Source organism: Macrosteles quadrilineatus, unplaced genomic scaffold, assembly GCF_028750875.1.
Source record: "Macrosteles quadrilineatus isolate MER2022 unplaced genomic scaffold, UCM_ALF_1.0 Scaffold_1__1_contigs__length_201487025, whole genome shotgun sequence".
NCBI lineage: Eukaryota > Metazoa > Arthropoda > Insecta > Hemiptera > Cicadellidae > Macrosteles > Macrosteles quadrilineatus.
Genome location: NW_026542594.1, coordinates 191,200,896 through 191,228,069, shown reverse-complemented (window position 1 = coordinate 191,228,069; position 27,174 = coordinate 191,200,896). Strand labels below are relative to the sequence as shown.

At 35.7% G+C, this 27,174-nt stretch overlaps 2 protein-coding genes across 6 annotated transcripts in view; one reads left to right on the top strand and one right to left on the bottom strand.

Moving 5' to 3' along the window:
- Positions 1–17,057, bottom strand: part of LOC128992647 (syntaxin-1A-like) — an 83,596-nt gene extending 66,539 nt beyond the window's left edge. For all 5 annotated transcript variants that reach the window (XM_054416337.1, XM_054416345.1, XM_054416353.1 and 2 more), the window contains exons 1-3: positions 16,905–17,057; positions 11,986–12,075; positions 2,869–2,968 (exon numbers count right to left, since the gene is read on the bottom strand). In XM_054416337.1, the coding sequence (XP_054272312.1) occupies positions 2,869–2,968; positions 11,986–12,075; positions 16,905–16,937 (223 nt within the window). In that variant the 5' untranslated portion in view covers positions 16,938–17,057. The remainder of the gene's footprint in view (positions 1–2,868; positions 2,969–11,985; positions 12,076–16,904) is intronic.
- A 173-nt stretch (positions 17,058–17,230) lies between these two features.
- On the top strand, positions 17,231–23,265 carry LOC128983389 (GTP-binding nuclear protein Ran). The gene is made up of 5 exons (XM_054402654.1): positions 17,231–17,364; positions 20,051–20,315; positions 20,922–21,110; positions 22,327–22,497; positions 23,000–23,265. Exons 2-5 carry the CDS (start codon positions 20,076–20,078, stop codon positions 23,042–23,044), a joined length of 645 nt encoding a protein of 214 aa, XP_054258629.1. The 5' UTR covers positions 17,231–17,364; positions 20,051–20,075; the 3' UTR covers positions 23,045–23,265.
- Positions 23,266–27,174: the final 3,909 nt, after the last annotated feature.

The following is a 27,174-nucleotide window of genomic DNA, read 5'->3' as shown; positions in this document are numbered from 1 at the left end:
ATAGCACAATGCAAATGGCGACTGAGTCCAGTAACAACCTTGCTTGGAATCGAACCAGGAATCAAACCAGCGACCTTTAGATTTGAAGGCAAACCCTATAACCACTCAGCTACCCAGACATTTAATGTTAAATATCTTTTGGCATGATGATAAACCCTGGTATTAGATTTGTATCAGGCTAATTTATTTATCATAGCTTGGTAGAGGATGCTACATTGTTCAATCAATCAATATTTAACAATTTTATTGGTGAAAATCTTATTTTCTGCCAGTGTTGGCCAGAGTTTATTCACAAGTTAAGAATAAATTGGAGTTAGAGACCAAACTATTTTTTTTTGTCCTAGGACACTAGGATCTAGCCCCAATTTGTTTTTTTGCACTACTTCATGCTATGCTTAGTGGTTGACGCATTATCACTTATGTACAATTGGCAGGATTAGAACCCACGACCCTTAAGGACCGAGGTCCTCCGCTCCACCACTAGTCAAGCTCGATACTCAGAGACCAAAAATAAAATACATAATGTAAATCGGCATACTATTCCATACTTTGTGTACGCTTGTAAAACATGTTTTAAATGTATTTTTATGAGAACTTTACCTTCCCAAAGTAACCTAAATTTTTATGTGATAATGATGCCCCAGAGACATAGGAGCATAACAAATGTTGTTTACATCTAAGGAAAAGCGGTGCTAGTATGGTTTATCGAACATTTTTTATAAAAAAAAATATTTTTAACACATAAAAAAATTTCAAAACATCAATTTAGTGAGACAAAGTTAACTCAATGGCAACAAAGTTGCAATAAATTTTCCTTAAAGGAAACATGTATGATTAAGTATTACACAAAGCTAATTGCAAACTAATATTAATAACTAATTAACTGTTCATGATGTGAACATTTTAAATGGCCATGAAACATGGAATATTACAAACTTTCCCACAGTTCTATTATTGTCTAATTGCTAAGACCCACACAAGAGAGCGCATCGCAGACGATGAATGAATGACATAACAAATTCCGCTGCATTCGCCTTGCAACCAGTATAAATACTACTTGACTTGGTTGTTTGAATTAAGTTAATTCTAATTTTGTTTTAAGTGTTCATAAATTAAACATTTTTTTTTATTTTTAGGTTAAAACCAATTTTTTAAACTTTCTTTAAATACAAATCTGTGATCTCATAGTTAGACCTTTGTTATACTTTGTTGTAAAGAAATGTTTGCAATTGTAGTTTATAAGTGATCATTAAAATTATGTATTTATTAAGTTATGTACCTAAAGACAATTTTCATTTTTTTTACAAACAAACGACTTTGTAGACACTAGCATTTTAACTGTCATCAATGTTTTCAACCACCAATGTCCGATTACTGTTGAGAAAAATTAAAATGGGTTTTGTTTTAAATCAAGATATTGGTAGTTAGGCTAAATAAAAATTATAAGGTTCGTTTTTAACCTCAGTATACATTAGTCTGTTGAAAACTAGAAATTAATTTTGCTTTGTGTTTCAAAACTGTGTAACTTATTAAGATTCACCCTTAATAAAAAAAATGCATATTTACCTAGACTTCATAATAATAAAAAAAAATGTTTACCTCCTAGCGTTCATCACATCTTTGCAATACCAATTTTTATTTTTAATGTTTTTTAAAACTTTACAAAATATAAAGCATAAAGATTTCATTTAGAGTTTAGAAGACACTTTTCTTATTCATAAAACAGCTTCCATCAAATCTCACGATAATATTACAAAAGTATTACAAGTGAGAACAAAAGAAGCGCACACACCGAAATCCAATTTGTAAGGCAAGTGTAGTGATGCGATGTGATGTGGAGATTGTCGGGGGAGTGGGGGGGGGGGGGAGAAGTCAAAATGCTAATCGCACCTGGGGGAGACAGGGTCATGTTTAAGTGCTACTTAGACGAATTACAGCTTCCGACGGGCAATGTCACTGTTACACCGTTAGAGCACTTCATGCAAGTGAAACTGTTAAGATTTATGTATCTGTACGAACGTTATTGAGCTTATTATTTTAGACGTTTATATTTATACTATAGAATTTGTATATAACTATACATACAATCATAATGATTTATAAAGATAATATTAGGTATAACCGGGAATAGTTTTTGAACCTATGTTTACCTTTATTTATCTATTTTGCTCCACTTGAATTCTAAAGGGGTTCAAATAAAATCATTTCACTCAATGTATGCGTTTGCATAACCTTTCCCATTGATGTTTAAGGTACTTAGACCTAACCCTGCCCAACAAAGGATTTACAGATAATCATAACATTTCAACCTCAAAAACATAGCGGTAGTCGTATAGCGTAAATTATTATTAGTGTCTAAATAAATATGTTTCATTGCTTTCTGTGCTTCCTCCCCATTCACAGCACGGGATACTGTATATCAGCCAGTATATTTTATTTCATAATCGGTTCTTTTAAAATATTCAATATAGTTAAATGTTGTAGTAGTTTTGAATAACATTTCTGATTTACTATGGTTTGAGAAAGACAATTGAAGTATTAAATATGTTTTCTGAACTTAGTAAATTACAAGCCATTTTCTCAATCATCGTTTTAATTCATTCATGTGTCACGAACAAAAGTCCATTTTTAATACCCCCAAACTCAGAGAGCTACAGTTTTCTCAATTTTTATAAAATTTTATATAAACATTGATTGAAATATCCATCTGTAGACAATGATGACATGAAGAGGCCATAAAATAACTCCAAATTGTGGTTATTAATTAATTTAGAGGTTTCTAACGACGATGAAAAACCAGAAGCAGGTGAGAAGAAGAATCATTCACAATTTGCAACTAAACTAAGATAGAAATTGTAATTTACTCACTTTCATCAGTCTGTGGGGCGGACAGGATGGCACTGTGTTTTTTCTTGACTTCTTCCACATTGGCCTGTATCTTGTCTATCATTTCCCGTATCTCCTCCACCTAAAGAGAAACATACCTTCATCAGCAATTGAATTGACACCATCCTGTATAGATTTTCAAATGCACCATCATCATAAATTTATCAAGTACAAACAACATCAAGAGATTGACTAAACACGCACACAGCTTCATCAGGGATTGATTAACAAACACACCACCATCAGAGATTGATTGACAAACACACCACTGTCAGAGATTGATTGACAAACACACCACTGTCAGGGATAGATGAACAAACACACCCCTGTCAGGGATTGATTGACAAACACACCACCATCAGAGATTGATTGACCAACACACCACCATCAGAGATTGATTGACCAACACACCACCATCAGGGATAGATTAACAAACACAACACTGTCAGGAATTGATTGACAAACACACCACTGTCAGGGATAGATTAACAAACACACTCCTGTCAGGGATAGATTAACAAACACACCCCTGTCAGGGATTGATTGACAAACACACTCCTGTCAGAGATTGATTCAAAAACACAACAATGTCAGGAATTGATTGACAAACACAACACCGTCAGAGATTGACTGACAATCACACCACCATCAGGGATAGATTAACAAACACACCCCTGTCAGGGATAGATTAACAAACACACCCCTGTCAGGGATTGATTGACAAACACACTCCTGTCAGGGATTGATTGACAATCACACCACCGTCAGGGATATATTAACAAACACACTCCTGTCAGGGATTGATTGACAATCACACCACCATCAGGGATAGATTAACAAACACACTCCTGTCAGAGCTTGACTGACAATCACACCACCGTCAGGGATATATTAACAAACACACCCCTGTCAGGGATTGATTGACAAACACACTCCTGTCAGGGATTGATTGACAAACACACCACCATCAGAGATTGATTGACAAACACAACACCGTCAGAGATTGATTGACAAACACAACACCGTCAGAGATTAATTGACAAACACAACACCGTCAGAGATTGATTGACAAACACAACACCGTCAGAGATTAATTGACAAACACACAACTGTCTGGGATTGATTGACAAACACACTCCTGTCAGAGATTGATTGACAATCACACCACCGTCAGGGATATATTAACAAACACACTCCTGTCAGGGATTGATTGACAATCACACCACCATCAGGGATAGATTAACAAACACACTCCTGTCAGGGATTGATTGACAAACACACTCCTGTCAGAGATTGACTGACAATCACACCACCGTCAGGGATATATTAACAAACACACTCCTGTCAGGGATTGATTGACAATCACACCACCATCAGGGATAGATTAACAAACACACCACCTTCAGGGATAGATTAACAAACACACCTCTGTCAGGGATTGGTTGACATACACACCACCGTCAGGGATAGATTAACAAACACACCCCTGTCAGGGATTGATTGACAAACACACCCCTGTCAGGGATTGATTGACAAACACACCACCGTCAGGGATTGATTGACAAACACACCACCGTCAGGGATAGATTAACAAACACACCTCTGTCAGGGATTGATTGACAACTCATACCACCGTCAGGGATAGATTGACAACTCATACCACCGTCAGGGATATATAAACAAACACACCCCTGTCAGGGATTGATTGACAAACACACCACTGTCAGGGATTGATTGACAAACACACCACCATCAGAGATTGATTGACAAACACAACACCGTCAGAGATTGATTGACAAACACAACACCGTCAGAGATTAATTGACAAACACACCACCGTCAGGGATAGATTAACAAACACACCTCTGTCAGGGATTGATTGACAAACACACCACTGTCAAGGATTGATTGACAAACACACCACCATCAGAGATTGATTGACAAACACAACACCGTCAGAGATTGATTGACAAACACAACACCGTCAGAGATTAATTGACAAACACAACACCGTCAGAGATTAATTGACAAACACACCACCGTCAGGGATAGATTAACAAACACACCTCTGTCAGGGATTGATTGACAAACACACCACTGTCAGGGATTGATTGACAAACACACCACCATCAGAGATTGATTGACAAACACACCACCGTCAGGGATAGATTGACAACTCATACCACCGTCAGGGATATATAAACAAACACACCACTGTCAGGGATAGATTAACAAACACACTCCTGTCAGGGATAGATTAACAAACACACCCCTGTCAGGGATTGATTGACAAACACACTCCTGTCAGAGATTGATTCAAAAACACAACAATGTCAGGAATTGATTGACAAACACAACACCGTCAGAGATTGACTGACAATCACACCACCATCAGGGATAGATTAACAAACACACCCCTGTCAGGGATAGATTAACAAACACACCCCTGTCAGGGATTGATTGACAAACACACTCCTGTCAGGGATTGATTGACAATCACACCACCGTCAGGGATATATTAACAAACACACTCCTGTCAGGGATTGATTGACAATCACACCACCATCAGGGATAGATTAACAAACACACTCCTGTCAGAGCTTGACTGACAATCACACCACCGTCAGGGATATATTAACAAACACACCCCTGTCAGGGATTGATTGACAAACACACTCCTGTCAGGGATTGATTGACAAACACACCACCATCAGAGATTGATTGACAAACACAACACCGTCAGAGATTGATTGACAAACACAACACCGTCAGAGATTAATTGACAAACACAACACCGTCAGAGATTGATTGACAAACACAACACCGTCAGAGATTAATTGACAAACACACAACTGTCTGGGATTGATTGACAAACACACTCCTGTCAGAGATTGATTGACAATCACACCACCGTCAGGGATATATTAACAAACACACTCCTGTCAGGGATTGATTGACAATCACACCACCATCAGGGATAGATTAACAAACACACTCCTGTCAGGGATTGATTGACAAACACACTCCTGTCAGAGATTGACTGACAATCACACCACCGTCAGGGATATATTAACAAACACACTCCTGTCAGGGATTGATTGACAATCACACCACCATCAGGGATAGATTAACAAACACACCACCTTCAGGGATAGATTAACAAACACACCTCTGTCAGGGATTGGTTGACATACACACCACCGTCAGGGATAGATTAACAAACACACCCCTGTCAGGGATTGATTGACAAACACACCCCTGTCAGGGATTGATTGACAAACACACCACCGTCAGGGATTGATTGACAAACACACCACCGTCAGGGATAGATTAACAAACACACCTCTGTCAGGGATTGATTAACAAACACACCACCGTCAGGGATAGATTGACAACTCATACCACCGTCAGGGATAGATTGACAACTCATACCACCGTCAGGGATATATAAACAAACACACCCCTGTCAGGGATTGATTGACAAACACACCACTGTCAGGGATTGATTGACAAACACACCACCATCAGAGATTGATTGACAAACACAACACCGTCAGAGATTGATTGACAAACACAACACCGTCAGAGATTAATTGACAAACACACCACCGTCAGGGATAGATTAACAAACACACCTCTGTCAGGGATTGATTGACAAACACACCACTGTCAGGGATTGATTGACAAACACACCACCATCAGAGATTGATTGACAAACACAACACCGTCAGAGATTGATTGACAAACACAACACCGTTAGAGATTAATTGACAAACACAACACCGTCAGGATTGATTGACAAACACAACACCGTCAGAGATTAATTGACAAACACACAACTGTCGGGGATTGATTGACAAACACAACACCGTCAGAGATTGATTGACAAACACAACACCGTCAGAGATTAATTGACAAACACACCACCATCAGAGATTGATTGACAATCACAACACCGTCAGAGATTGATTAACAAACACACTGTCATTGGGGATAGATTTATAAATAGACCAATATTGGTGATCGATTATCAAACATAACATCATCGGTGATTAACTAATACACCATCCCTAGTTATGTGTAAACAAACACACCTTCCAGCAGGCATTGATTAAATTTCGCTGACACCAGTGGTAAACTAACATCAGGGATGATCAATAAACACATCATCATCAGCTTATAATTAAACAAGAACATGTCTAGTGTCAAACGTTAATAATTTTGAATGAATTATAAAATATCTTAAAACACAAAAGGGTTTTCTCCGTTACATCCCCTTTCCCCCTGTCCTACTGAACCAATTTTGACGATTTAGGTGTCATTTTAAAGCTCATGTTCTAGCGGAGTGACAAATCGTAACCAGAAGGTCCAGAAGGGTGATTTCATTTAAGGCTTCGTCCCTTTAGCATTTAATATCTTTCTAGAGTCCACTTTTAAAGATCAAGTAATTCTGATCAACTTTCTACAACGGTTGTAAATGTTTAATTACCGTTGATCCTTAAGTTAAATGTTTAACCACAGTCAGATAGAAAACATCAGACGAAACAGTTTATGAAAAGGGACTTAACATGATTAGCCGAGGATATTTTTAGAAATGATTGTAACCTGATTGAGGTAGGTAAATCAATCTTTTGTGGTATAAATCTACAATAAAGAAATTATATTTATTCTGAATCTGGCAGATTAGTAGTCTAATCTACCTAATTGCTGTCTTCAGCAATCATAACTTTTTAAGTATTAAAGGGTATTGCAGTATTGAGTACATGCATCGGAGACGAGTTTTGTGCATAATTTATGTATGGGTGTCCTCGTATAATTATTATCAATATTTTACTAAAAAACTAAGTACTATAATTTCACTCATAACTAACTTAGCCAACACACCATTATCAGAGAGTAACAAACTGTGATTTTACTACTGAGGACCAACAAAAACATTAAGTACAGTGGTCCCATAGTTCTTGTTATGAATATGGCCTACACCTTCTTGGAAGTTTGCTGAAAACTATAAAAAAAACTATCTATATTGATTGGTGCCATGAATAGCCTCTGAAATAACTAGGTCATATAAAATGTATAAGACGAATGCGGATTGGCCAAGACGAGACGAACGGTTTATATAAGTCAGACATGCACTGAGCAATTCAGCACAGACAGAAACTGAAGACCTATGAGTCTACGATACATGATAGATTCTCTGGCAAACCGTATATATCAAGTTATGCTGATAGAACCCCAGATTGTCAAGAGTTGTGTGGTGCTGTAGATTGTCTTAACCTTTTTCATACAAGATATTTACTGTTTTGAAAATTCTTAGGAGAGGGATAGATTTTGTAATATATTTATAAGAAGACAACAACATTATCTTACAGTTTATGCTGAACGTAGGCTTAGTGGTTAATGTCTCGGACATAGGTGAAGGGACGCCCCCGACTTAGGTTCGATTCCCGGAACATCCACAACACGAGGGTTTGGACTGTTTTATATAAAATTGTTTAAGTACTTCCTTTTGGCGTAAATCAAGGGGAAAAAAGTTAACTATTTTTTTACATAAGTTAAACATCTTTAGGTGAAACATAAAAAATATTAAAAAAAAAACACTTAGGGAACCCTGTTTTACCTTGAAAAACAAAATTGTAACTTTATACAATTTGTAACACAACATGGGGTTAAAATACGGACCCCCATCTCAATGATCGATAATGATATAGGGACGAAGATTTGTCACTTAAGTATTTAATTATTATTTTGTTTACAGTAAAAGAAAGTGTAATAAAACATATTGTTTAGTTTAAACTTAGTTTATAAGAGGTTAACCGTAAGAAAGGACCATGTGGTCGTAATATTCCGATTAATAAATATTTTCATTTCATTTCATTATTGAAACGTGTATTTTGTAGCCTTTGAACAAACCAATATCTATGGGTCTAATAATTTTTTTTTTTTTTTTTTTTTTTTTACGAAAAACATAACCAATTTAATATAGATAATTACAAGAAAAATAAATCTAAATTTACAGATATTGCTAAAAATTTTGATTCTCTCAATAAATATGTTGGATGCCTGCTCCATCTTCGAATTCTCGAGCAGATCTCCATTTTTTTCTAGATCTTCTCAGGCACATACTTGTTGCCCTTAAAATTGAGCAAGTCAGTCTCGTTCTGATCCAATTAACTACCAGACTGTAAGGCTTAACCCATTTTTCTGACAATCTCTCAGCTAGTGCTCTTATTAGTGTTTGAAAATCTTTGCCTAAGATTCCGCATACTGATGTTATCAAAGGTGTGAAAGAGGCATTCCGGCTCTCACAGGCTGAAATATACTTTCTTTTCTTTTCTTCTTCTGCATTTTGTATGACATTGTCATGAGGTTTGGAAGCATATGAGGGAGCATCGGTGTCTACGACACGGATATCAAATAATGCTTCCCTCTGTGTCTCCCATACCCCTCTACATGCCAAGTCAGCTTTAATTGCAGGCCCGTTTGTATTTCTATTCTCTGCTATAAGGGGCTCTTTGATACAATTCCCCCATGCCTGTTCCATAATGTTTCCTAAAGCATCTCTAATTTCATTGTGTCGTTTGATAATTAGGCCACCTACAGGACACGTAAGGGCATGATCTGTGTTAAATTCTTTCCCACAGCCATCACAATTGGTTGGTAAATGGATTGGTGTCCGACCATATCTCAGTGCCAGGGAATCCCTAAATTCTTGAGGTGACATGTCGAAATTTAATTTCTTCAATGGTACACAGGATAACCAGCTGCTATGTTTTGATTTAGGGTCAGCATTTTGTAAAATTACATTTTGCCTTTGTAGTGAAAAATATTTTAAATTTTCATTTAATAATTTGTTTTCTTCAGTTTTCTTTTGTTCTCTATGGAACTTTAATGCTTTTTTTAAAGCATCTTCATGCTCACTGAACTCAAAAGAGGTTTTTAATGCAAGGGATTGTAAGAGAACTTCACAACCTCTTTTTGACGTTTCATATATGTGTTTCGATTGTACTATTGGATCAGCCATCCCTATTCCTCCACTTTTTACTGTTAGATGAAGTAATTCATGCTCTTCATACCTTAGTTAATAAATTACATGAATCACTGAGATGTTATACCCATTATACTAATTAACAATGCAAACACTCAAACAATAGTTCAATTAGTTAGGCTAATTGATTTGTAACTAGGAAAGCTAACAAATTTAAAGAGATATCTGCAAATTTCATTGAGTTAAACTATTGCAGTAGCGAAAAGGTCATATAACTGATTTTAACGATCCAACTGATTTCAATGCAAAAGTGAGCCAAAAAATAATATAGGCTATTTAAAATTATTGGGTTTTCTTTTCCGAGTCGGTTTGGCTCTTCTACCCCGATTGATTTTCATAATTTTCGTCTTAAATTAAAGGTATGCACGCACATATTTACCATCAAGCATCGTTATTCATTTATCAGTAAATATGTTTTTGAATTCTTACTTCAATTAAAGTAATCAATTAATATATTTCACCAGGTCTAATTACATTATTCTATACATTTTTTGGTGTAAGAACCTTCACTGAAATACAAGCTTTCATTTGAACTATTGATTATAAAGTTCAGGCGTACCTAAAGCCCGCTGCTGAATCACGAATCAACAATAGGCCTAATTATAATTATTTTAGGACTTATCTGCAATCAATGATACGTAACACTATTTTTAAATATGTCTTGGTCTTTAAGTACTCCTAGAAATAAAGGATTTCATTTGAGATATTGATCGTTTGAATCAGTTAAGAGATACTGTATTACTCAATTAAAAACCATAAATTTGATTATTTCTCAGATATGGAAAATTATTTTAGATATATTTATTCAATTCTAACTACATTATCCTATTTTCTTTATCCAAGAACCTTCTGTGAAATACCAGCTTTCATTTGAGCTATTGATTATTAATATTGGACATACTTAAAGCACACTGCTGAATCACGGACAACCCAAAATTCTCCAAAATTGAGCTTATTTATCATTGATTGATAGTTAAATGATTTTGCTTGAAACCTCAACAGTAACCGAACCGTTGATTTTGTTGATTTCGTTGATTTCTACGGACTTCACCTAGTATCTCATTAAAATTATACAAACACAGGCTGAAGTTCTTAAAAATGTAATACCATCTTTTTAGTGATGTTCCTTGTGAAAATTCACAACACACAAACTTTTTGGAAAAAATAAAAGTGCACATTAAGTCCCCAAATCACAAGTTGATCACTTATTAATTGAGGAGTAAAATACCCCTGCCTCAGCAAATCTGCATAGACTATGTGAATTTTTTGCAGTTGGAATCTCACCCTCCAGTGAAAAAAGTCTCAACCAAGGGGGGATGGAATTAGGGTCACCCGAAATTATTGTTAAAGGGATTTCTAGTTTAAACTATGTCCTACATCCTCCATCTGTTTCATACTCTCCCTACACTTCCTACACATAAAATACCCCTGCCGCAGCAAACCTGCAGACTAAGTGAATTTCCATTTGCATGATTGGAACACTAAAATGTCTACTTAAAAATATAACATTTATTTCCTATTTAAATAGAATTAGTTTAACAAGTACTTAGGTTTGCTGCATCAGGGAGGGTAAAACTGTTTTTGTTTTTTTGTAAAAATTATTTGCTTTTTAAGCTCTACAAAATGGTTTGGAAAGAAATTGAAAGTTTTTATGTTTTTTGGGTAAAAAATGGGAAAACCCTATTTTTACCCCATGAAACCCCCCGTACACCCCCGTTCCCATAGTCCGATCATGCTGGTTCGCTAACTCGTTTGAATAAATGTAGGTTTACACGTTTATACCAAATTTAATCAAAATCGGATCATTTTTGCTCGAGTTATCGTGCTAACGGACACATATATAGAGTACTACGGTAATAGCTTATTCCCTATATGGGAAATTCGCCAAAAATAGCCTGCCCAGCAACTTTATTACAGTTTAAAAACTTTTTAAGTAGAGAGTGCTATAGAGTGTTGTTTCACATTGTTCTTCCTCACATCAAACTCATCATTAAACAACTACAACATTGCATATGAATTGAACCAAAGATTATATGACATGTACGACTTACCTCCGCAAAGAACTCGTCCATGAAGCCGTCGCGGCCTTCCACGTTGACCGCGACGTCATCAGGACCGACGTCATCATCATCACTCTGCGCCTGAAACACAAGACAAAACATGTAAAACCATACATCTTTAAAAGTATACGTGACCAACTGCCAATTTGGAGCCATTGATAACGCGACTCGATGATCATTTCTAAATTAAAGAATGCTCTAGTTATCTAGAGGATGTGGCTTTTTGTAAATTAAATCATTAGTTGTCTTGAAAACCCCTTAAGCGTAATTGTAAACAAATGTAGAATAGAAAATGAAGGACAACTCTTTAATAAGTTACGGTAGAAATTACGCCTTTCAGGAACTTACGTTGTATTTTAAATGGTTTACGATACCTGCATATAGTAATCCTTCGTTGCTGTTTTGGCAACTAGTTTCAGTTCTTATGAACCATTCTCAGGCCTCAAGTTGTCAGGTGACACTTCATTTGAAAGTCGTTAACAGAGTTCAATAATTAAAACATATGGAGACGCAAAACATAGAATAAATATACAGTTACAAAAAACATGTAACACTTGAAGGAACATTGACAAAAACGAACGTGACCGGGCTGAAATAAAGTCTATAATTGAGTATATTTATTCTACGTTATTGTATCTCCATATGTTTTATTTATTGAACTATGTTAACAACCTTCAAAGAAGTGATCACCCTGACACCTGAGGATGGTTAGGAAGAACCGAAAGTTATCAAAACGAAGGATACGAAACGAAGCAACGAAGGATTACTATATGCAGGTATCGTAAACCATTTAAAGTACAATACAGAAATCCGGAGGCTAAACAACTCTTTTACACTAAATGTTTGAAGTTCAATGAATATTTCATTTAGAGGGGATGAGGGTTTCAAAAACTGTATCAGAATTTCCATACAGGCTACAACTAGAATTAGGTGAACACGCTTGAAAAATGTCATTATAGACTAAACATTATGTAATTTATGAATATTTAAAATAACAATAAGGGTACCGTACTTGTGTATATTTACATTTTTATATAAATATTAGAAAAGGTGCAAATACCTACTATTAAGCAATCCAATATTGTTAACACAACTAGTTTCGGTGCCTGTGTGGCACCATCATCAGGCTGTAAAAGGATGGTTTTCTTTCTTCATACGAAGAACGTCATAAATGTTTATTTATTATTTTCGTGTGAACTATATGACTCTCTTCGTATGAAGAAAGAAAACCGTCCTTGTATAGCCTGATGATGGTGCCACACAGGCACTGAAACTAGTTGTGTTAACAACAACGTTGGATTGCTTAATAGCAGGTATTTGCACTTTTTCTAATATTATTTGGCAATCCGGAGGCTAACACCTACAATGTAATTATATGAAGAATATACAATATAAAGTATAGAAAATACACCAGCCGCCATGCATAAATATTTGATTCATCGTAATTTAGATGGAACAAACAATAGGCCTACTGTTTTGTAACAGCAATTCTTAGAACACTTTTTTACCTCCCCATGTATAAATGCTCTCGTTTAATTCAATAGAACTTTAAACGCCTGATGACTGCCACCGGTGTAAAGTGTTTTATTTTGTATCTTGTGTAGGCCTATTGTGAAGAAAAAGCTGATGGTGTTTGAAAACAAAATTTTAAGGTGCATCTATGGTCCCATAAATGAAGATGGAATATGGAGAATACTCACTAATAAAGAGATTCAAGAGCTATACAGAGACCCGGACATAATAGCCCAAATCAAAAGCAGAAGACTCAGGTGGGCAGGCCATATCGCAAGAAGAGAACAAAATGCAACAGTTAAAGCGATAAATGAAGGACTACCAAGAGGAAAGCGGCCCTTGGGACGACCACGACTTCGCTGGAAGGACCAAGTGGAAAAGAACTTGAGAAGATTGGGGGCAGAGGCTCAATGGATGCAAAACAGAGAGAGATGGCGAGGCATGGTTGGCGAGGCCAAAAACCTTCTGAGGTTTGAGTGGCCTAATAGGTAAGGTAAGGTTGGCCTAAGGTATTGTGAAGAATATTTTTTGTGATGTAGGTACATTGTAACAACAAGAAACAATTAGAGAAAGCTTCATATTTAGATATATTTTTCGTCAGTTAAGCACTTGATGCGTTTAATGTCTGATTAGGTCAGGCACGGTTGGGTTGTGTCCCGTTAGGTCAAAATAAGCCTAGTTACCACTGTTGTAATTTCATAAACCAGGACTAAAATTTAGTAGCCTCCTAATAGGTGAATTTCTAAAGCAATTTACAAAGTGATATCAGTAGGCTATCCGTTTAAGGAGAAAAAATAAATGCCAGAACTACTGACATAATTACTATGGCCTGTTCTTAAATAGGCTAGATAGTAGGGAGTCAAACTACAGTAGACTTCCTTTTATCCGGACACCTTTTAACCGGACTACACTCGGCGGAAATTACATCTCCTTAACCGTACAATTTTTATCAGTACATCGGTTTAACCGGACTAGATCGGCAGGAAGAGGGCGGTACTGAAACGATTGTTCTCGAAGGAAAGATTTGAGACCAGTGATCACGTGAAGAGAAATTAATTGTTACATTTAAGTTACATGAGCCAGCTGTAGCCTAGTTTTATTCTAAATGTTTAAGTGTAGACTTCTGCAGAGAACCTACGATACCGGTATATTATCGTATGAATAACAATTTATATCGAAACTTATTCGGTTCGATATATCGATTAGGCCTAGGCCTATATAATTTTTTCTATTGCAAACATTGATTTAAAAATTGGCTTTTATTGACGTTTTAATTGATATTTAATAAGTTAAATAAAGCTATCATCATAAAAACATAACTTAAACACAATTTGTTTTATGAAAAGTATGTACCGTAACTTAACAAAACAAATAATAACCAAAACATAAGATAACAATATTAAGAAATGTAAACTAAAAACCTACAAACCATTTCTTCCATTTTTATTCTTAAATATTAAGTGGACACTAAGAAATAAATTTGTTAATGTCTTTGTTGTTGTTTTTATTTACATCATGATGGTAAAATGGGCAACTTTGTGATATTAATATCGAACCAGATATTTCGATATAGGTATTCGGTTATATGTTTCAATATTTATCTTTATTCATCCTATAATAGCCTCTAAGTTTATAGTATTAAGTTACTTAATGATACAATAAATCTCTTGAATCTATATCGTAAGTTAGGTTCTCTGTGAAGGTGTTCCCATGTTATAGTCATCATTTAGCTGCATTTTTTGCCCCACCACCATTGCCCATGTTGAGTGGGTCAAGTTTCCGCACAGCCCCAACCATTTTTAAAGTTAAGTGGTCTCCTGTATTAAGTTTAGGCTAGGCCAAGGCCTAATTTACTTAATTTTTCATGACGGTTAAGTTTATTCAGAGCAAATATTTTTCCAACATAAAGTAGGTAACTTAGTTTTTCATAGGCAATAAGTTACTACAGTATTTAACGTAATTTTACACGAGCCAAGCTGGCCTTTTTGGGGAGCGAGCTGGTCTAGTGGTTAGAGCGCGGGACTCTGGTTCCTGGGGTCCCGGGTTCAAACCCCGCCAAATCACCAATGGATTTTATCTAAGTGATATGCTGTTTTAACCCCTAGGTCTAGCCTGAAGTAATGTGAAAAACAATTCTAGGCTCGTCCTTAGCATCCTAGGACAAAAAAAAAAACATAATTTCAATTAAAATTACAGCTGTGACCAAGTAACTTGTTGTAGAAGTTGTGGCCAGAGGTAAGTTACAGTTTCGCAGAGAATGAATGAAATATTAAGGCCTACCGGTTGAAACAGTAACTTAGGCCTAGTTTGATTAGACTAATTTATGATGTATCGTAGGTACCGTATACCCCCACCAGGATAGCCGAACTCAGTTAGTTAGCCATAGTCTGGGAAGTCTCAATGTTAATAATGTAAACTTAAATGTCTCTGGCGTCAATTAATAAAGTTTGTTTGTGCAGTTATAAAATGTGAGTTTTAATCAAAGAATCCACATATAATAGTCAACCCTCAAGTATACATATCATTAGCGACGAGGATGGGATTCGAACCCTCGCGTGCAAAGCACATTAGATTAGTCGGTTGTCAACACGATTAAAGGTCTCTATAGTATGTACAACCGCCTTACTTTTGGGAGGTCTTAAGGTAACCCTTAAGATGTTAAGGTCTTAAGTTACTTAACTCTTTAATTTAAGTAACTTAAGACCCTACTGTAAGTTAAATAAGAATTTTTAGATGTCACGTAAGTTACTGTGATAACAACTGTGTAGACAAAATATGATGTGAAATTTGTGTGTTTCTGTTCTAATCTCAATAAAATCAACGTAACTTAAGAGGCTTGCCGAGTGATAAGTAATGTTAGATATAACTTAGGCCTAGATCTAGGCCTATACAGTAAACTTAAAATACTTAAACTTAATCCTTCACTAATACTTGAACACGCGTGTTCTTTTCACTTTAAATTTTTAGAAAAAACAAATGCTTGCCTAAGGTCTTTTATACAGTTTCAGAGATAAAAACTGTCAAAAGTTTGGTCCATAAATTTATAAAAACATTGTGAACAGTCAATTCATAGAAAATTAACCAAATCATTTTGACCATACCCAATGCAAGTTTAAATATCAGGGGGTGGGGCTGGGTTTTCTCCCTGACATGCTCCATCCCTATATGTGAAACTGAGATTATTCTCACTTTCCTCATTGATTGAATGGTGATTCATTTGTTGTAAAACAATACAGAGGAACTCATCATGATTGGCAACAAGTAGTACCTGAGAAACCAAACAATTACGATACTTTTTCAACTTATTTCAAAGTCAATCCCTGTGCATAACATAGAAACTAGTATAGTATTATTGATGTCAAATTGGGTGTAATACTAGTAACATAAAGCATACTTACAGCTTTTAAAGCTTGAAGCCTGTCCTTGGTCATCTTATAACCAGGTAATTTACACCGCTACTTCAATAAAAAATCCCATTCACTGAATTTAGCATGAAACAACACTACTACACTAATAGACGGACACTAAAACTGTAGACGAGTAGACGACGTTAAAAATCGATATGCTTCTGCATTGCCGTCTGTCAAACTGCGGCTGCGCCTGTGACGTCATTACAAAAGCTGCAAAACAAAGCTACTTTATTACCAACTTTTAAAATTGTAAAAGAAATATATAAAAACATGCTCAAAAATTTATAATTTTAGAAAACTGATGGAAATATTTATATATTTTTGTAGTATATAAAAGTATTGTGATTAAAATTTGAATTTTGATTTCCGTTTCCTGCCTCCATCATCACCCAATTCTCCTCCTCTCCAACTGAAACACCATTGTGAACCGTAACGTCTTTGCAGTGAGGTAAGTTTTATCGACTAATTTTCCGTGCATCCCGTAATATTATGTTCTTAAACTTTATTAGTAGATTATATAGGTAAATATGAACACAAATATATACAAATGATTTATTTTACCTCTAAATTGCATTTGTTATGCAATAAATACTTCGGTCAGTAATGGCCATTTTCCTTTGGAACAGAATTGGTGGCGCCATTTCATATGATTTTCGGCTACAATTAAAAAATACCGGTAATTTATGTATATAAATAGGAAGTAACATGAACTGTAATTCTTTAAAGCCCCTATATTTATACTCCTATGTAACCCTAAGCTTAATTTCATCAACCCTTTACCAAAATAGGTCTTACTTAGGCCTAGTAGTTTTACTGACGGCAACCCAGTTGCAACAGGAAAGTCCTTGAACTAATTTTCCAGACAAGCTTCGCTTCTGTTAAGATCTATTTGGGAGTAGGCTATATCACAGGCATTAAAACACAAGTTAATGCTTAACCTAATTTAGCATTTCATTGTTCATTGGATTAACCAAACATAGGCCTAAGTCAACCCTTTGAACCTTTAGTTTAGTTTTGCTAAGTTAATCCGGTGGAAGTTTGTTAACACGTTCGCTTACTGAGTCCTGCATTACTTAACTTATATGTGACAATGCGTCACTCCCACGGACCGAGGAGTTAATTTTAATTTCACACATAGACCAGGTGTCACTTGGCTGACAGTAGCTTTGTTAACCCTCCAAGTGTCCATAGTTTAGGCCTTAATGTCCATCTATTTTTGGCTCATTTGCAAGGTTTTATTAAAACGGATCTGAGAAGCTTAAAACAATGTTAATTCTAATGTTCTATATACCATTTTGTTTGGAAAATCATGGGCTTCAATATTATATATAAAACATAAGGAACATTAAAAAAAAAATTTTATGTAAAAAAAAATATAATTTCGAAAATTTTCAAAAAAAAAAATAAGTTTGCGCTCAATGAAATTGTATAAATTATAGGCCTATAAATATTTGAAAATAGCCACTTTGTTCTAAATTTTATGAGGATTACAAATATATAATAATATAAGGAAGTAGATTTGCAAATAAATAAGTTATGGGCAAAAAACAGATTTCAGTACATAGCGTTTAGCTAAGAATGCATAGCCTAACCATAGCTAGGAATCTGGCTGATAATTTACATCAATATCACTACCTACTTCTTCAGGATCATCAACCAGCACTTCAAAACCACTTAAATCTTCTTATAATGCAACACGTATATCACTACTTTTGATTTTTAACACTAAAACAATGATAAACGTAATAAAACACATCAGTCATCGGTCTGAGGGTAACCTAGCTGTTTACAAATACACGCGTCACGCACGTCAGCTGTCTGCTACAATTACGATCGGCTCAGAGAACGTACAGCGCTGAGACAGACATCTGGAGAAAGCTTAGAATATTACGGAAAGAACGATACCTAACTCGATCCAGTTCAATCCGATTCAGTCAGTCATAGAGCCTTCGCCGTAAACGATGTCTGCGTGTCGAAAAATCGACAAGTAACACTACACAAAGTGTGCTGCTTGTCGAATTTTCGTCAAGTAACACTGGGAGGGTTAAGTTTTAACTGAACTTTACACGCAGACCAAGGGGTAAACTTGTTGCACTGAGATAAATGTGCTGCAATAAGTTAACTTAAGTAGTAACTTATTTGTAATCTATAAGTTACCTAATTCTTGTTACTGGAGTTTAAAAATTGTTGTAATATTCACTCTCCATTCAAAAACAAAGAACTGTGTTCAGATTCTTTGTCACTATCAAAATCTAAGTTATCTTGCGATCAATTTCACTGTCAGTAACTTATGTAATGGCACTAAGTAAAGATTTAAGTTAACTTAGCTCTCCTTTTATTGTGTTTCTTCGTTTTCATCACACAAACTCACTTGGAAAACAAAAAGTTGCTAACTTATCTAGGAAATAATACCTTAACTTACAAAGACTCGCTAAACAAAAGCACGTGCACAAACTTTGTGTGCCTATAAGTAGACAGTGATGCGACAAAAAAACATTTTTCCTAACTGTCATATAATTTATGACATCACAAATCATCATAACTTAAACCTAACTTAGGTACTTACCCACAGTCACAGACCAGGTGACGCACATGTGAAACAACTACATCCCTGTAAATTAGTCCATTGCAGAGAACTCAGGGGCTTCAAATAGACTGTTACGAAGATAATAACATTAAGTTAGGACATTGACACAAATATATTCGTAGGCTGCGAAGTTAAGAATAGGCCTATAACTTAAGGACAGACTGAGGTCATTACGCAAGCTCGTTTCTTGGCCATTTCGTTACCCTAATCCGACAAGAGCTTTAGAAGATGTTGGGTATAACTTAAACATCATAGGAGGCCTATCTACGGTACTTGCTAACATAGGGTTTCAAATTACTTGCATAAATTGCCACAAAATCTTTTAAGTTAAGCTTAGGTACTCAACTGATGCTGTGGTAAAGATAGTTGAGTTACCACCTTTCTGTTTTGTTTAAATTATGATTTTTTCCCCCAATCCAATTGATTAACAATGTGTGGTAGCCTATATTTAACTATGTTTACATAATTGATCTACCATACTTGGTCTACGTGTAATTCAAGATTAAATGTAAGTTACTTGACTCAAGTTAGGTATTTTTTGTTACAGGTAGATTCTAAATTTTCAATTCAAGATGGCTGAGCAGGAGATGCCGACATTTAAGTGTGTCTTGGTCGGAGACGGTGGTACAGGAAAGACCACGTTTGTCAAACGACATCTTACTGGTGAATTTGAGAAGAAGTACGTCGCCACGCTTGGAGTAGAAGTGCATCCACTAGTGTTCCACACCAACAGAGGTCCAATCAGATTCAACGTTTGGGACACTGCAGGCCAAGAGAAGTTTGGCGGCCTTCGAGACGGTTACTATATCCAGGTAAAGATATGTTAAGAAAATGTTAGCCTTTGAAAGTTACTTAGGCTAGGTTTAAAGAAAAAAAGTTAAGACAATCATGTACTCAAGCTCTAACTGTATTACCTTCTCCAATAAAGCCAATAAAATAAAAGAATAAGCTCCCTAATTTACCTACAATACAAGTTTTGATTCTTTTTTAATGAAGTTTTTGTAAAGTACCTAATTGGTTAACTTACGGGTACGTCGTGAATATAAATTGCACAGTCCAGAGTTTTAAACAATGGATCTTCTGAACTATTATTTTGTTTTTCTAAGGTAGGCCTGCCGGTAGAGCATTAAAAGTAGGTACCGTAGGCTACTAATGGCTTAAGATTTAGCCTATATTCCCATTTTTAATTTTGTACCAATGTTACCTTTGTAACTTATAAGCCTATGTCGTAACAAGTGTAGATGTTTTAGTTACGGAAATAAAAGTTACTTCATTGTTAAATAAATTTTTAATGTGTAATGATTGCATTAAATTGTTGTGCCAAGTTTCAGCTTTTATTGGTCGTAAATTTAGTTTATTTTAAAAACTAAGCAGCTTACTAGTATGGGTGTCTAATCTTGAGCAATCATTTTTCACAGGGTCAATGCGCCATCGTTATGTTCGATGTTACGTCTAGAGTCACATACAAGAATGTTCCTAACTGGCATAGAGACTTAGTCAGGGTTTGCGAAAACATCCCAATCGTTCTCTGCGGAAACAAGGTTGACATCAAGGACAGAAAAGTCAAGGCGAAAAGCATAGTGTTCCACCGTAAAAAGAACCTCCAGGTATGTATTTACTACAGTTTAACAGTAGGCCTACACCCTTATTTAAATACCGGCCCTGGATTAACCATTGTTACAATGAGGTAAAATACTGTACTATTCAGAAAGTAAGGCACCTATCTGACGTCGATGGGCTGCTGCTTGAGCACTTTCTGGTACGGTACAGTATGTGTTTGCTTTCTCAATGACAATCCAGCCGTCAAAGCAAAAGTGTTGCTGTGCTACAATATCACTTTGAGAGGCGTGGTCTATAGTTACTTACAGTTTTTGTTGACCATTAACTTAAAGCCCTCTAGAAAGTGATTGTCAATCGTTTTAGTTGTACGGAAATAACGTAATAAATAAAGTTCTGCCTGAAAATGTTGCTTTCGGAATTTTCAAAATAGCTGTGTAGGCATACTAAATTTAATATCTAACTTTTATTTTTCCCTAACAATGCCCGACCTCATACAGCAATTCTCTTGCAAGATCTTTATTCATTCATTCAAATGGGTGAATGAATTCCCCCTAACCACCCGGGTGACAGTCCTGACCTTGCTCTGAGCGAATTTTACTTGTGTCCAAAATAAAAAGGTTTGGTTATAGTAAAGCGCTTTGATGACGGCTAGAGTGAAGCTCCAGTTGCGTGTCACTGGATAGCTGAGCTTGCAGACAGCGGAATCCTATGAGAAAGGAATTTTAAGGCTTGTCCAACTCTTTGATTTGTGCCTCTGTTTGGTGGGGCTGTAGAAAAGTACCAAATGCTCTTTGCTTTATTCAAACCCGTTTCTTACTTTCTGAACTTGGGTGGGTCAGTTTTTTATCCATTATTTTTGTCTGTCGTATTTTACATGCTTATTGCTTACCTTATACGACCCAGGCGAGGTCTCGATTTATATGAGAGAATCGTGTGATATAATATCATTAGCAGTAACAATTTTTCCAAGTTTTTTTGGTTCTTTTGGAGATAAGATTGTTAACCCAACAAATATCCTGATTTGAGAATGGGTGAGGTCTCCTTTTTCAATGAAAATAAAAACTTTAAAAGTTTTGGAATGAACCTTAAACAAAATCTTAAGATTTCTATACTTGAATAATGGTTATGTTCTTGCTTTTTTATTGGATTATGAAACCAGCATCACTCGACCACATTCTTTTGCTACATAAAACGAGGACTACATAAAATTAATGTCTCATTGAATGTTACTCTGTACATAATTTAAGTGTTGGTTATTTTCAGTACTACGACATCAGTGCCAAGAGTAATTACAACTTTGAGAAGCCGTTCCTGTGGTTGGCCAGAAAGCTGATTGGAGACCCCAACCTGGAGTTTGTTGCAATGCCCGCCCTCGTACCCCCAGAAGTTACCATGGATCCCCAATGGCAGACACAGATCGAAAAGGATCTCAAGGTAAATTATCTCCTTATTGTTTGAGGGTATTGTTTGAAAACAATACTTTCTCCATATACTATGGTATAGGGAGAGAAAGTATGTGTGGTGACTTTGCTATTAAAAGAGTGCAGTTCTACATCTCGAACACGGTTTATCTCTTGTTTGTTACACGATTATCGTTATTTCACTTGTTCGATCACACAGTTAAGACGTCGATAAAAATAGCATGTAGCCTAGTAGTAGGCCTATTTCAGTACGGCAATCTAAATACCTATTGCCGAAATGCAATTATTTTGTGATGTTTTTTTTTGTTACCTATGGAAGACACAATTTTAGCCATCGATAGTTTGCTCATTCATACAGTTCCGAGGGTATTCAGGGTATTCTCAGTACCAATTTAATAGGTTGTACTTCTGGAATAGTAGTATCAATGGTAATATTTTAACCACCTCTAGTGTAGGGTTTATAGGTAGGTACCAATAAGCAAAAACATTGACAGTTTGTTGTTATTTTGTTCCAGGAAGCACAAGATACTCCTTTACCAGAGGATGATGAAGACTTGTGATTCGCTTTTTATCGATGCCCACCTTCGATTCCAAGCTACGCAAGAGCGTATGATAACAAGCGCCTCAGCGTGGTGACACCCCATTGGCGTGCCCTTTTTATATTGTTAAATTTAAGCTTTTGTCATTTGGTTACTTATAAGTTATTCTCTGTTCTTCATGTTACATTTCAAGACTTAAAAAGTAAGTTGTACAAACCAAATAAATACCTGTTTAATTTGTATTTTTGCGTCTTTCATTCCTTTTATTTTAATTCTACTAGAGTGTAGCCTGTTTATGAAACTAATGTGATAAGTTAAATGATTTTTAGCAAAATAAGTTATAAGGTGTATGTTTATTTTGGGTCCGCGGAATTGGCTAACTCTGGAACTCGCTAACCCCATGTTAAATGCCCTATCTTCAAATTTGGTCGATGAGAGGAACTCGCTAACTTGTTCGGTTTCGGAATTGGCTAACTCCGGAACCCGCTAACCCGCTCTAGAGCCGGGTTAGCGAATTCCGTCCTCGTACGGAAGTCGCTAACTCGGTCCCTCGGCGGAACTCGCTAACTCCCAATCAGAAGCCTCGCGGGCCGTCCAATGGGAGCCAAGCACGAATATTTTTGGCCAGTGTTGCCGAAAGTGTAGTACCTATATCGTATCGGCACCATAATGTCGTATCCTACGATAAATTAGGAGTAAGAGCAACGTAGTCGATAAAATAAATATATTTAGAAGTATGTTTAACCACAGAGAAGTTCTTATGATTATTAGGGTGGAAAATGCATTATAGTCTTACCATAGACTAACCAACACAAGTAAACTTTACATCCCATTGTAAACTTTGAAGCTCGTTTTTCGTGTCTAGTTCATGTCCGGTGACACTGATCGCTAGTGTCGACAAAATTGTGTTTCTATTATTTTATAGTTAACTTCATGATTTGTTCCTTACTGTTTGGTTATATAACTAGGGGACGTGTTATTAGTCGTGATTAGAACGTTTTATTTGGTTAAACGAGGTTTTAAATTACTGAAAACAAGAAACAATTGTAAACAAAACACGACCTCTAAAGACAGTGCACCAGACAGAACTAACAATACAACTGTCTTCAGATCATCCATAAGGATGAGAAATGTACTAATATAAGGGAGTATGTTTTATATTTGGGTTTCTTACTTAAATAGTAGGTTATTGGTATGAAAAAGATAAAAATGCACATTTAATTTGGATCTATTACATGTTATGAAATATCTATTTTCGTAGTCCGCCATTTGTTTCTTTTATTCGAATAAATACCATTTTGTGAACTTCTGCAAATAAAATTTTTGAGTTCGTATTTTATATACTGGGCTTGTAGTAACCTTAAATCATAAATCATAATAAAATTTACACGTTAAACGTCATTACAGAATTACATTGTAGTGGTTATGTATTTTTAAATAGAGCTATTGAATTTAAATAAACATTTATCAATACATTATAAAGTGGTAGGCCTAATGTATTCATGGATTGCATTAAAAGTTAGTCTATGTATAAATACAACTTGTAAATTTCTTTTATCGTAGGCTATTAGTGTAGAACCCGGGTCATCCTCTTAATTTTGTTGAATTAATATTAATTTTACGTCTTTCAGTAGGCTTACTTTTTAAAAGTCTGGAGTTTTTTTCCAGGCTGGTTCTATCTTATCCAAAAACAAAGCTATTGTCTATTGTGTAGCTCAGTACTGGGGAATGGTGAACCGAGCAATGGCTTGGTATAGTTTATATCGTTTGTGAAAGCAATATAAAGGAAACCCAACACTCAAATCAGGAAAATCCGTCAATTAGTTTATTAAAAATCGTGAATTAAAATAACCCTGTCACGTTTTATTATATGAATATTATATCTTCTCCTATTGTTTACTAGTGGTGCTTAGGTGTACAATCTAAAAACCGTTTTAAAACATGTATCATTATTGCTAAAAAATTCAACACATTTTAGAATTAGGCAACTATTTACTATTAGGCCTACAATGCTTTGGTTCAAACTATTAGGCCTAGATAAAAACTTAGTCTATGTCATTATATTTGTACATGTAAGTTGGACGGTTCAACGACGAACATTTAATTTAAAATCTATGAAGTTATAAAATCTATGAAAGTTACGATGGTTGATGACTGTATTAATTAATGGTTTTGGTTTATTACGACGTTACAATTAAATCTGTTTTCCGTGTTTAAGAACTTGCGTGTATTTTAGCTTAATTTCGTAGAGGTTTAATTATTTATTACCAATTAAACTAAATTTTAAATATTTTTCATATTCTATTATTTTCTTTTATACTGATGGCATTTATATTTAAGATCGAAATCATAAACATTTAACTGGCCATTGTACAGTTTAATAAAAAACACTTTTTCATGATTTTTTAATTGTCTTTTAATTACTTTGGGCTAGTTATCTCTTAAAAGTGGAATTGATAACAAAAAACAATAACATTTACTGTATCTTTATAGACACTGACATTTTGAAATACGGCAGTGTACGATTATTTTGTCGTACAAGGTTGGCAACGCTCCAAGCAGTGGGCGCGGCCGGGTTAGCGACTTCCAGAGTTAGCGAATTCCGCCGCGAGACAAAATCGAGTTAGCGGGTTCCGGAGTTAGCCAATTCCTGACTGAGACGGTTAACCAGTTCCAGAGTTAGCCAGTTCCGCCACACGACCGAGATAGCGAGTTCCTGAGTTAGCCAATTCCTACGTCTCGTATGTTTATTTTATATTTTATTGCACAAAGACAGAGGGCTGGATTTGAATTCCGAGACCTATATTTTCACTCAATAGACATACGAGTATATTCATGTTTTATTAATAATAACTATTTGTGTATTAAGACTGCAAAGTGTGTTATTGCCGCTTGAGAACTGAAGATGGCCGCACGAACCTTAAGCTGAGTGTGGCCATACATGAGCAGCAATGACTGTTTGTGCTCGTAATATACACTAGATTTTTCCTACCACCATAATTGACTTACACAGATTAACTTTTTGTTGCATATAAAATGTCATTTAGGTAATGTTTGTGTTTGGTTTTTTAAGTTATGTTATTTGCTTACTGGTTAACATACCGGCTCCACGGTTGTGGTTTCTGCAGAAATGCCAATAAATCAGCTGATTTAGCAATCAGAAATTAACTCTTTTGCGTACTGTTTACAAATGTGTCAATGTGATAATTTCATGTGGTGGTAGGAAAACTAAATTAACAGTTAACAGTTTTACTTAGTCAGCATAAGGATTAAATTAATAAATTTTGTTAATTTTAGCGCTATCCAAAAACAGATGTAGTTGTGTTTTTTTACATGCCACTGTTGACTTAGTGCAACAACAGTTGTAAGGGTCGCCGAAAAAGACCAGACGTTAAGCATTGCTCATTTGGATTTGTGTAAATTCAAACCTTTAACTTATGACATTCAAGAAATACTTCTAAAATTAGTTAACTACACTTTTCAAAAATGTCCATTAGTTAGGAAAAATAATATCAGCCAGGTAGAGTCCACTTTGTTTCAAACAGGTGTTTAATACATTCCTTATGCTGACAGTACACTATCGCCGAGTTTTTGACTTGAGTTGTGACGACGAATATGAACCATGAGCTCACCCAGTACATGCCCATGTTAGCAGAACATGCTTGATAGTGGTTAGACATATTTTAACTTCCGACACTCAACTTTGACTCGTCCCAAAAACCGACAAAATGGAGCACAGGCTAGGCGAACTTTCCTGAGCAGACCGTGTGCTCGCCTATCGTTGCCGTATCCTGGTAAATTACGTCCTTAAGATACATTGCGGCAGGGATTAATTACCAACTGGACAATTTAAGGTGGAAATGATATCATGAAATCCAAATTAAAAGTGGACTCAACGAAGTCGCTGCACTGTTGTGATGAGACTAGCAATGCAAACATAGAGCATGGTACCGTCCACTGTTTCATGGCCTCTACAACGGTACCAAATTAAAAAAATTAATGACCCCACTCCCCATTATACTAGCGCAAATGTATAATTTTAAACTTACTGATACTCTAGGGCCTAATTTCATTTGTTGACCTATTCGGATTTTAAAGGTTATCTACAGAAATTCGCTAACAAGTTCAAGGATCAAAGGAATGATAATAGC

What these genes read in the sequence shown, in the direction of transcription:
- LOC128983389 (XM_054402654.1), top strand. Translation starts at nt 20,076, where the DNA reads ATGGCTGAGCAGGAGATGCCGACATTTAAGTGTGTCTTGGTCGGAGAC. An exon ending in ACCGTAAAAAGAACCTCCAG is followed by an intron (nt 21,111 to 22,326) that starts GTATGTATTTAC and finishes GGTTATTTTCAG; the next exon opens with TACTACGACATCAGTGCCAA. An exon ending in AGATCGAAAAGGATCTCAAG is followed by an intron (nt 22,498 to 22,999) that starts GTAAATTATCTC and finishes ATTTTGTTCCAG; the next exon opens with GAAGCACAAGATACTCCTTT.